The sequence below is a fragment of the Myodes glareolus genome, chromosome 6, assembly GCF_982192425.1.
Source record: "Myodes glareolus chromosome 6, mMyoGla1.1, whole genome shotgun sequence".
Taxonomy (NCBI): domain Eukaryota; kingdom Metazoa; phylum Chordata; class Mammalia; order Rodentia; family Cricetidae; genus Myodes; species Myodes glareolus.
The window spans coordinates 41,557,908-41,570,406 of NC_142031.1; the positions used below are offsets into that span (position 1 = coordinate 41,557,908).

At 31.7% G+C, this 12,499-nt stretch overlaps 1 protein-coding gene across 1 annotated transcript; it reads left to right on the forward strand.

Moving 5' to 3' along the window:
* Positions 1 to 11,307: 11,307 nt before the first annotated feature.
* LOC125408476 (olfactory receptor 5T9) lies at positions 11,308 to 12,294 on the forward strand. Its single transcript, XM_048446834.3, has one exon. It carries the CDS (start codon positions 11,308 to 11,310, stop codon positions 12,292 to 12,294), a length of 987 nt encoding a protein of 328 aa, XP_048302791.3.
* The last annotated feature ends 205 nt before the right edge of the window (positions 12,295 to 12,499 follow it).

The following is a 12,499-nucleotide window of genomic DNA, read 5'->3' on the forward strand; positions in this document are numbered from 1 at the left end:
GTAAAGAAGATACAAGTTGAAAATGATTGAGATTCTGTCTCAACACAGTAAGATGGCTATCAGCAAAAAAATAGATGACAGCAGGTACTCGAGAAAGAAGAATACTTAAAACATTTATTAGGTGAGTAAACACATGCAACTACAATGAACATTTGTAAGATGTTACTATAAAATCTGAATTGAGTAACATAAGATCAAATATAATATCCCTATTCAAATTTCTCAATGGTCTCCTTGTCCTACCGTAGAGATAACTGAATATTCATGTTTCTTGATTTACTATTCATAGAAGCAAAGAAGTGGAACCAGCCTAAACATCTATCAGCATATGAATGGATAAAAGAAATATGGTATATATACAAATAAAATTGTGTTCCTCCATAACTAAAAGTGAAATCATATGTGAGAAATGCATGGAGCTTTACATTATTAGGTTAATCAAAATCGGTTATATTTTGAAAGATGAACACTCACATTTGTTTTCATATTCAGAACTTGAATATAAATTGTGTGTGTGTGTGTGTGTGTGTGTGTGTAGCTAGAAAATAATTCAAGTAACAAGAAAACATCAAGGTATATTACTGAGATAACAAAGAAGACCTGCAAGAGACAATTGCATAAAAATTTCTTCGGAAATTCATGAATTATGTCAATATTATTTTCTAAAGAAAGGAAAAGTCATGAGATTTACAGAGACTGGAGCAATTGCAATTCAATCTACATGTAAACTTTAAAGTGAATAATTCACTGATGCCAAAATTACTTCTTAATGACAGTGATCAAAAACATGATATCTGTAATGAAATTATATCTACATTAAAAATGTTTATTTTCATGACTATATATATGTACATTTTTGTGATTACTTTAACCAGAATTTTTACCAAAATCTACGTGCATAGCTAATGAACAAGCATATATTGACAATAAATCCCTGATAATTGGTATAAATTCTAGTTTTCAGTCTAACCAGAAATCACAAGAAATTATCATCTCAGTAATAAACATTCCATGAATTCTCTAAAATATCTATCTTGAGATATGAATATAGAATATGAGAATTCAAAGTGTGTCTTCTTTTCATATTTCATGAATACAAACCACATGTGTTGTTTGATGCTAGCTAGGCTATTTCTCAAAATTTGCTTCTCTTTAAAATATCAGTGTTTTTCAATAACTAACCTATGTAATGTTGAATGGTCAAGCAGAAGGACTAAATTAGGGGTTAAATTTGCAAAGAAGGGCCCGTTAAATATCAGATAGAGTGATGAATCAAGATTAATAAGAAATGAGGTTTTAAAGTGATATTTGCTAATTTAGCAATTATCTAACATTAGATACAAAATACAAACATTAAAACGATATCATAAAATATGTGAGCAAAAAACAAACTCAAATATTTAATTCTTTTACTATACATAAATATGCCACTTATTAATGTATATTCCAATATTGCTTTAGCAAAATTAGATCCAAAATACTTTAAATATTATATTTTAATTATTAATCTTATTCTCTATTTTTACAGCAAGAAAGGTTATTTGGGAGGGTTTTGAGCAGAAAAACAAAGGGAAAGAAGTCATATAATTATAATATCAAAAACTAAAAGATTTTTTAAAATGTTGCAATCTACACCAGTAAAACACAGTTTATTAGAAAGCAGAAAACTCATTCTGCAAATTACTTAAAATGTCCCATCTTTCACCATCAAATTAGGAAAGCAATATTGTTATTATAATTGAATTACTTAAGATTATTGAGATAAAATAAACGTAAAAAACAAATGATGAACCAAGTGGCTTCTATTTTTCCTAAGACTATTGATACTTTAGTTGTCAAAGTATAGGTCACCTTGACAGCAGACAGATTAAGTGTAACTTTTCTGTCCATTTCTGCCATCCCTTTTCATTCTTTGAAATGGTCTGTCTTCTTGAGGGAATAAAAACACAGACTATTAAATATGGGGCATTCTTATTTATGCCCAAGTATATAATCAATACTTGTCATCTTATATATTTCCTAAAGGATCTTGCTTTTCACCCCTTTGAAGAAATTTTATATAAATGAGATATGTTTGACTAAAATTTATTAGTCCATGTAATAATCAGTAACTAAAGGGCTTCACACTGTGTAAAATAGCCAAAAATATGTTACAAAAATTTCTGATATTACATTGTAATTCTCAAAAATGTTTTGCAAGTGACCTAAAATTTCTCTTACCTGTGGAACCAGAATATTCATGTTTATTTGTGCAAAGAAATATGCTTAATTTAGAATATTTATATCTATTAAAACAAATGTGGATGAAGTCCCAGGAGAGCATGCTTTGGGAATATGTACCAATTAGCTTTTGGCTAAGAAAAGCAACATGATGAAGGATTTCATAGTAAGTTAGTTAATAGCTTAGAAAATCACCACAGTTTCCACCATGATAAATATTTTAAAATATAAAAACTTATCTAGCATCTAATATAGAATGAGGACATAGACTTTAAAAATAGTGGATTACTACCATGGAAATTTTTAGATATAGAAAATCTATGAAATGGCATTAAAACTTTGTTGTAAATTTCACTTTCCTCAATCTTGACTTCCTCACCCCTGTAATACCATATGTTCAGTGTTGTAATTAATTGCTAATTATGGGTAAGCTAAAATAATGTACAAATAATCATTTTTCTTAAATTTAATGAAGGGGTTTATGGGCTTTTAAAACTCAATATTTTTACTTTGTTGAAATTATTACCTAAACTATTTCATATATATCAAACATAAATTAAAGTTTAATAGTAGATTATTATACAAAATAGTTAGAAAACTGCAAGATATAAAGGTGAGAAATGTAAAATTAAGTCTTCATAAAGCACATAATAATGTGAATTTTGAATACTAGCCTAAATATAACAGAGGAACTCATTCAATAATTAATATACCATTCCTAAAAACAAAGGCAATGAACAGACACAACAATGGAACATTTTAAATGACATACTACACCACACAAACGCATGTACAGAACTATAATAGAGACACTTGCCACTGGTGAATATGATTGCATGAAATCCATTGCCTCTCAATTATTTTTGTTAATTTGCATATTTGATCACTGCCTTTTGGTTAGTTTGGATAAGGGTTTGTCTGTCTTGTTGATTTTCTCCAAGATCTAATTCTATGGGGTTCTGAGAAGAAGGTTTTCTTCTGTGTTTGAGTAGAGTTTTCTGAAGATGTCTTTAAACCCATTTGGGTCATAACACCTGTTAGTTCCCTCATTCCTCTGCTAATTTTCAGTCTGGCAGACCTGTCCATTAGTGAGAGCTAAATGTTGAAGTCTCCCACTATTGTTGAGTGGGGTTTGATGTCCATTTTAAGCTCTAGTAATATTTCTTTTACAAGTGTGTGTGCCCTGTATTTGTAGCATAAATGCTCATAATTGAGACTTCATCTTGATGGATTTTCCCTGTGATACACAGTAAATGTCCTTCATCTATTTTGATTACTTTTAGTTTGAAGTCTACTTTTTTGGATATTAGGAGAGCTACACCAGGTAGATTCTTATGTCTATTTGATTGGAATTCTTTCCCCAGCCCATTTCCCTGAAGAAATGTCTCTCTTGAAAGTTGAAGTGTGTTTCTTGTATGCAGTAGATAATTTTACCAGTTTTTTTTTAAAGAAATATTTTAAATATTTTAAAGCATAACACTGTTAGTTAAAAACATTTGCCGGGTTTGCCTCACTTCCAGTCAAATTTATATTATATTATAATATTATTATATTATATAATTTGTGTTTTATGATATTTGTTTATATGTATAACATTCTTTGCTCATAAGTAATATTTGTTGTTTGCTCATTCTTACTTGAGGCTTCTTGCAAATTGTTTTCAATTTTATCTACAGACACTTTTGGCTTAAGGGTGACCTCTTTGTAGAGAAAAACTTTTCAGCCTTTCTACAATACACTCAAACAGGAGACAATATTACATTCTATTATTTTCTCACTCTTTCATCTTTATGGTATTTGTGATGCTTGGTATTCTTAAATTTATCTTCAATTATAGGGATCCTTCAAAATTTGCTTAAGAGTCTCAATATTTACCTGAACACTTAATAATTTCACTAATTCAAAATTTCTAATATTTTGTCTTTTTGTTTGGTGTTATAACATAGCCCAGACTCTTAAAGTATACACTCTTTCTGATTTAACCTTCAATTTGACTAGATTATCAACATGCAACATGTGCAATCATTTCTAATTATATAGGTTTTCTAAATACTCAAAAACCAAAAAACTCAGGATAGCAAAAGCAATCTTCTACAATAAAGGAACTTCTGCAGGCATCACAATTCCTGACTTCAAATTCTACTACAGAGTTACAGTACTGAAAACAGCCTGGTATTGGCATAAAACCAGACAAGAGAACCAAAAGAACTGAATCAAAGATCCAGATATTAATCCATACACCTACGAACACCTGACTTTTGACAAAGCATATTTAACGAATGGTGCTGGCATAACTGGATGTCAACATTTAGAAGAATGAAAGTAGACCCATAAGTATTACCATTCATAAAACGCAAGTCCAAATGGATCAAAGACCTCAACCTAAAGCCAGACACACTGAACCTCATAGAAGAGAACATGGGAAGTACACCTGGACACATTGGCACAAGGAACCACTTCATAAATATAATCCCAGTAGCACAGACATGGAGAGAAACAATAAATGGGACCTCCTAAAACTGAAAAGCTTCTATAAAGCAAAAGACATGATTGACAAGACAAAACAGCAGCCTACAGAATAAAAATCATCTTCACCAACCCCACATCAGACAGAAGTTTGATCTCCGGAACATACAAAGAATTCAAAAAATTGTCATCAAAAGAACAAATAATGAAATAACAAAATAGGGAACAGACCTAAAAAGAGAACTCTCAACAGAGGAATCGAAAATGGCTGAAAGACACTTAAGGAAATACTCAACAACCTTAGTCATCAGAGAAATGCAAATCAAAACTGCTCTGAGATTCCATCTCACACCTGTAAGAGTGGCCAAGATCAAAAATACTGATGACAACTTATGCTGGAGAGGTTGTGGGGTAAAGGGAACACTCCTGCATTGCTGGTGGGAGTGTAAACTGGCATAGCCCCTTTGAATGTAAGTGTAGTGATTTCTCAGAAAATTAGGAAACCACCTTCCTCAATACCCAGCAATACCTCTTTTGGGTATATACCCAAAGGATGCTCAATCGTACCACTAGGACATGTACTCAACTATTTTCATAGCAGCATTGTTTGTCATAGCCAGAACCTGGAAACAGCCTAAATACCCCTCGAATGAGAAATGGATAAGGAAAATGTGGTACAGTTACACAATGGATTACTACACAGCAGAAAAAAAATTCAATTTTAAGAATTTCCATGGTATCTCTTTGCAACAATAAAAGCCTAACTAAGACAGAAAAGAAAGCTTCAAATTAGTAAACTAGTAATAACTCTAATATTATTATTCCATTTATCATGTAATATGTCTATGTATATTCTAAATATTCTCCTACTAAAATATATATTCATATAAGCATCCCTTTATGAACTCCCCTATTTCATTTTCATTAAGTTTAAATATCTTATCTGCATCCCTTTGTTGTTCCCCTACTTTATTTTCATTAAGCTTAAATCTGTCTTGCACAACACCTGGAGCTGCACCATAATTAGTCTCAAGCAAGGTTAGTTTGGAAAGCATATTTAATTTTGTCATGCTTTGGCCTCATATGATTTTAATGTATAATTTTTATAGAATATTGAGAGATATAGGTTATATTTTCTAGGGAAATAATTAAATTTCAGATAAACTTTCTGAACACAATTTTCTAAGTACATTAGTATTGAAGTTGCAACTCTCTTCTGTTATATTCATTTTATGACACTATGTAAATTCTACTTTCATTGAGAAATTATTCGATGCCAATCATTTTATATCATATTCACTTGCAAATTATCCACTTGATTATTATGGGAAAACTAAATCACCTGGGTACTTTTCTATCTATCCTGAGAGAATCAATGTGTTTTTCCCCTGGGCATCCAGAATACTTCAAGAGCATTTCAAAGGTCTGGTGTAAGAAGAAGAATATTCACTTCTTTCCATGTGTGACTGAGACAATCATTTCCAAAGTAAGAGGAGAATCTATCATATTCAATTTGTTCAGAAATTGTATTCTTGAATTTTATATTATACTACAGGCTTTAACATGAAATTTTTCTTTTATTTTTAAAATTAGGTAAAAATTTAAAATTTTATTTTTTGAGATCATAATTACAACATTTCTCTCTCCCTTTTTCCCTCCATTCCTTACCATATACCCATCCCTGCCCCCTTCAGATTTGTGGCCTCTTTTTTTACTCATTTTATTATATATATATATATATATATATATATATATATATATATGTGTGTGTGTGTGTGTGTGTGTGTGTGTGTGTGTGTGTGTGTATGTGTGTGTACATATGTTCCTAAATATAACAAGTTCAATCCACATGATACTGTATTTACATTTTCAGGAGATCATTTGGCACTGTAATAACAGGAAAGATGGTATTTTGCAAATAAGAACTCATAAGTTACTTTAACAGATTTGATAAGATTCTATGCAAGAAAATGTATATAGTAATTGAAGCATATGTCTCCTAGGAAACTTATTGTGTCTTACTTTGATCAAAAAATCATTGATTGGAAATCTCCTTTTATTTACACAAGAAAAGTGAGATTAAGAGAAGTAAAATTGAGGAGTATAAATCAAAATAGGAAAAATGCATAAAAATTTAATGAACTCAATCCAAAAGTTGGTTTATGGTTTCTGGGGATCTTATTGTTATTAAATGATTTAAACAAAGTATATACTTATTTCTAAATATTAAGGATTCCATATTGAAGCACCCAGTATTTATATTGAAATTTCTTACATAAACTTAGCTACTTCATAAAGTAAATCACATATGTAATAATGTGATTCTGTGTTAATTCTAGGAAGTAGGGATTTTTGAGTATTGACATAGTAAGTTCACAAATTCCCTGGAAATATCAAGGTATGGGAAAAGGGAGGCTTGAGCTTGAATCTGGGCTTTGCTGACTCTGACATGGTCTAGCTAAGTCTCAATTCTACGTTCAAGAAAAGTATATTGAATCATTTATTATACATATTGACAACAAACATCACACACAGGCACACACATCTATCACTTCTATTAGCATTATAATAATAAACTGAAGTTGCTGTTTTCTTTCTGTGAGCTCTGTATTTCTGATGTTGTTGGAATAATATGTGTTCTGAGAGAGCTGATGGATTGATTTTTATGCCTGTCTTCAATATTGAACATGATTTCTTAAAATTATTGGGTCTATATTTTAACCTTTGCAATTCCTTTCTAGTTAAATTGAATAGATGTAATTATAATCCACCAAAACTTTTCAATATTATACAGAAATGTTTGTGTTGTGAACATGTGTGATAAACTATCTAAACAATACATTTAATTTTGACTATAGGGATTCTTACCAGATTACTAATAAAAATTGGACAATGGTTTCTGCGGAATTTAATGTAGAACAAAGTATATTGGCAAGTTTCAAACTATCTTTGTTTTAAAACCAAGGATCTCATCAAGTGAAAAATTTATAAGTGAACCTATAATCAAATGACTGATACAAATTGATCTGTCAATGAAGGACATTTTGTATCCATAGGGTAGTAAAAATTTAACTAAATACTATTATTACTCAATTAAGTAGATGTGACTAAACAGTATATGTTTAAGATCAGTAAAACATATGTAACTGCTACTCAGAATTATAATCTCATGGGACTTAATTTTCAGATATGCTGTCATTATATATATTAGTATATATATATAATATGTAAATATTCACAGTTAACTTGTTGTGACTCATTAATAGATGAATACCATGATCTTAATTTCCTTATTTATTTAGATTTGAATAAAATTTTAATTTATATTTATGTTTATTCAGGCTTTGTATTATAGTCAGTAAGTATCATAAGCATTCTGCAAAATTTTGCTCTTAAAATGGAACAATGTATAATGGTGGCAGTAAATTTATTCAATCTTATTTTAGTTTGATAAAAAAGATTCATGTTTTCCCAGATCACCCTGTATATAAGTAATAAATCTGAAATATTAATACAGAAGTTTCATTCAAAATATACTGTTCCTAATTCCTTACAATGATCCTTTCTCACCTTTGTCAGAGATGTGAAGGTAAAATGTGGGATGTAGCTGAGTTGTCTTCTGCAAGTGTGTGAGTCAGTTATTGCAAATGAGTTTCCTACAGAGCCTAAATGATCAACTGTCTCATGTCACGTTGCGTAGTTTGACATACTTACCTCAGATGGTATTTCTGATACTGTGCAGAGATCATTTGCACATGTATGTTAAGGATTCTTTAAGTCGGAAAAATGGAAAAAAAGGCAATGAACATAACTGAGCTGATTCATATATTTATGATAAACAAATTAGTTTTTCATTTATTTGTACCTGTTAATTCATGTCTGTATAATTTTCATTAATATAATCTAAATAGGAGGCTATAGATTTGTGTATGTTCATGAAAAATGCATTGTTTGTCATTACACAAAACCTGGATGCTTTTATTTTATTTTATTTTAGCCTTCTGAAATTATGTGTAAGCACTCAGTAAACATTTTTTAACCCTACCCACAATATTGACTCTAAAAATATCTCTATCACAGATCTGAGACTTTTCTTGGAATACAAAAAACAAATGGTTTCCTTTTTTTTAAGAATAGCTTCCAACTGTGTACTGCTGACAGATGGAGGTTTCAATAAAAAAAAAATCACCATGTGTCTCCTATTGAATATAATCAGTCGGTCACAAATGGTTCAGCCAAGCCTCCTGTGAGAAGACTGTTCATAAACTGAAGCAAGTTGATCTGTCTGAAATCCTTCAAAGAAAGAAAAATCCATGATGATTTGTTTTTCTAATTTTAGAAATTGAAACCAGAGCTCATTCACTATACATAAGTGAAAGAAGTATTGGCCTATGACCCACGTTCTCAGAATAAAAAGGACATTTCTACCCGAGAAAGACAGAGGTCAGAGATAAGGGACAAACTTAGGAGACAAAGGATAAAGAAGCAGGGAAAAGGAGAAGGAAAAAAGAAAGGGGGCAGGGATTCTTTTCTGGGAAGAGGGGTCAGAAAGATGCAAAGGACTGCCTCTGGATAGAGGGGAGACAGACGTGGTTCATAGGCAAATGGTTTAAAAGGGTAAACCATGAAATCCTGCCTTAGAATAAGGTGTTGAATTCCAATTGCCAAAAGATCTGATAAGGTCTATTTATATATAGGTTCATTCTGCCTTAACTAAAGGTTGTGGAGTTGGAAATTACTTTTGTTCCTCTTCTGTTCCTTCAAGGTCTGTTCCTACCTCAAACAAAGGACCCTCTTTGATTTAGAACAGAGAGTTCTCCTTGCTCAAGGTTCTTGTCAACAGGTGTGGCTAATATGCAGACCTGGTATTTCTGATATTGAGAAGTAGGTCTGTTTCTACCTCAAGCAAAAGTCTAGGATCCATCTAATTTCTTACTTTCTCAGGAGATAACAATGTATTCTACCCAGGGAGTGATTTGCTTACAGAATGTTTTAGTCTAGGGTGTTAAGTGTTACCTGTCTTGTTCTGGCAACAGAATATTTAACTAAGATTGTAGCCAGCAATCCTTCAACTATCCGGTTAATCTCCTTGTATCGTGTTAATGCAGTTTTTTATACTGCTCTGAGTTTTTGCGGTCAGGGTATTTAAGCTAATGGAAATTAAATGCGATGATTTCAGTATTCACTGGAACTCCCTCCAGATACTATCCTATGCTTCTGTTTATTATTATCACTCATGACTTCATTCTCTTTACTTATTATTCTAATTCCCATGCCCCTACCCTGGTAAGTGGTATCCTTGTTGAAGTTAGTCTCTGACAAGGATCTTGATTGCTGAACATTAATACTTTGAAAACTGAAACTTAGTAGTCAGCCTCAAGCAGAGGAAGTGGCCAAATAGGGAATAGGCCTTGGGAGCTAGTTATTATTATATTATATTCTTTATATTATATTCTTAAGAATATAATCTAGTAGCATTTAGCAAGGCAGAAGGAATGGGGGAGAAAGACAAGACATGTCAGAGCATATGCTAATGTGAGCTAGTTCCCTTCAGAAAGCAGGCCATTCAGAAAGCAGGTTGCTTCACAATGTCCTCATACTGAACACTTGCTGCCATTTATATTAAATTTGAAATTTGGAGTTCAATCATGGAAGCTTATTTATCTCAAATAAATACAAAGATACATCTTTTCTTTAAACATTTGGAGACACAGTCACATTATGACCCTGGCTGGTATGAACATGATAGTGCAGACCAGGTTTATGTAAATTTATGGAGTACAATCCTAGCTTCTACTAGGATTAGAGGCATAAGCCACCATGTCTTCTCCAAAGATACATTTGTTTTTCATATGCACACAGCATGGCCATATACATTGAGAACTCTCATATTATAATTGTGTTAATAACTTAAAAAAATAATAGTTTTAAAAATAAAGAAAAAGCCTAAAACTCAAAAATGGGTTTGTGGTAATGTTTATTTCAACATAGAAAATTAAAGAACTAAAATACATTTCAAATTTTTTGTTGTTGTCTCTAGTTGTGTTTTTCATTTTCAAAACATACTCATGTATGCCTAGATGAACTATTATGCTCATAATAGTAAATTGTGAAATAAAGAAATGAGGGATTGTTAAAATAAATAAAGGCAAACCTGAGTTTGAAATGTAAGACAAATTCATGTCATGTTCCATTAATTAATACCCACACAGTTTTCCTCATTTAAATTCAAATGATTTCATCTGTATATGGTTGATTATCTATTCAAGCATTGAAGGAAACTATTACAATGAACCTTTGTAGAACCAAGGAAGTATCCTGAGGTTTATAATTATGATTATAATGTAGTATAAAAATTGGTAAGAAAATTAATAGAGAAAAGTAGACATTTTCAAGATTAAATTGGATCATTATGAATATAAAAAGCACAGCAAAATGACAATAATTTTTCATTTTATTTTTAACAGAGTAATGGATCTACTTGCTCTCAACTTCTCTATGTCTGGTGCTGCCACAAAGGAGAAAGACCTTGTTATAAATTTCTTAAACATGAGTCCATGGATGTGACGGGTGGACACAATTTTCAAAGGGCAATGACTTTCTAACCTGTGACGATCAGAAATGTCAGGAAGTGCACTAGGGAATGATGTACAAAACATTCTCATGAAGAATGGGACAGACATCACCATATTTATACTATCAGGTTTCACAAATGATGCTGACCTAGAAGTCTTCTTATTTCTCTTGTTTCTTGCCGTCTACCTTTTTACTCTTATAGGCAACCTGGGACTTGTTTTGCTAGTCATTGGGGATTCCAGGCTCCATAACCCCATGTACTATTTTTTAAGTGTTTTATCTTTCCTAGATGCCTGTTATTCCACAGTTGTCACCCCAAAGATGTTAGTCAATTTTCTTTCAAAAGATAAATCCATTTCATTTATTGGGTGTGTGACAGAGATGTTTCTCTTTGTTACTTTTGGAACCACAGAATGCTTCCTGTTGGCAGCAATGGCTTATGACCGTTACGTTGCTATCTACAACCCACTTCTTTATGCAGTGAGCATGTCACCTAGAGTTTACTTACCTCTCATCTTAGCTTCCTATGCAGGTGGAATTATGCATGCTACTACACACACAGTAGCTACTTTTAGCCTTTCTTTCTGTGCATCCAATGTAGTTAGACATGTCTTCTGTGATATTCCTCCATTGCTTGCTATTTCGTGTTCTAACACACATATAAACCAGCTTCTGCTCTTCTATTGTGTGGGTTCCATTGAGATCATTACCATTCTGATTGTCCTGGTATCTTATAGTTTCATACTCTTTGCAATTCTTAAGATGCGTTCTACTGAAGGCAGGAGAAAAATCTTCTCAACCTGTGGATCTCACCTCACAGGAGTGTCCATTTATCATGGGACAATTCTTTTCATGTATGTGAGACCCAGTTCCAACTATGCCTTGGAACATGACATGATAGTGTCCACATTTTACACTATTGTGATTCCAATGTTGAATCCCATCATCTACAGTCTGAGAAACAAAGATGTAAAAAATGCAATGAAAAAAATTTTGCAGAGAAATTCATTCATCAATAAAGTTCATTTTTAAAAGATGATAAAGCTAAAAATATCACCTATTTTATGTCTATATTTTACAGAGAGAGAAATCTCCTGAGATTTTGATAAGAGTCTATATGTTCCAATATGTTAGAACTAACATGTTAATAGTATCTCTGTTTCTGATTGTCAAAGATAGGAAAGAATACCATCACTTATATAGCTATAGACAAATTAAAACTCAGGAATATTAAAGC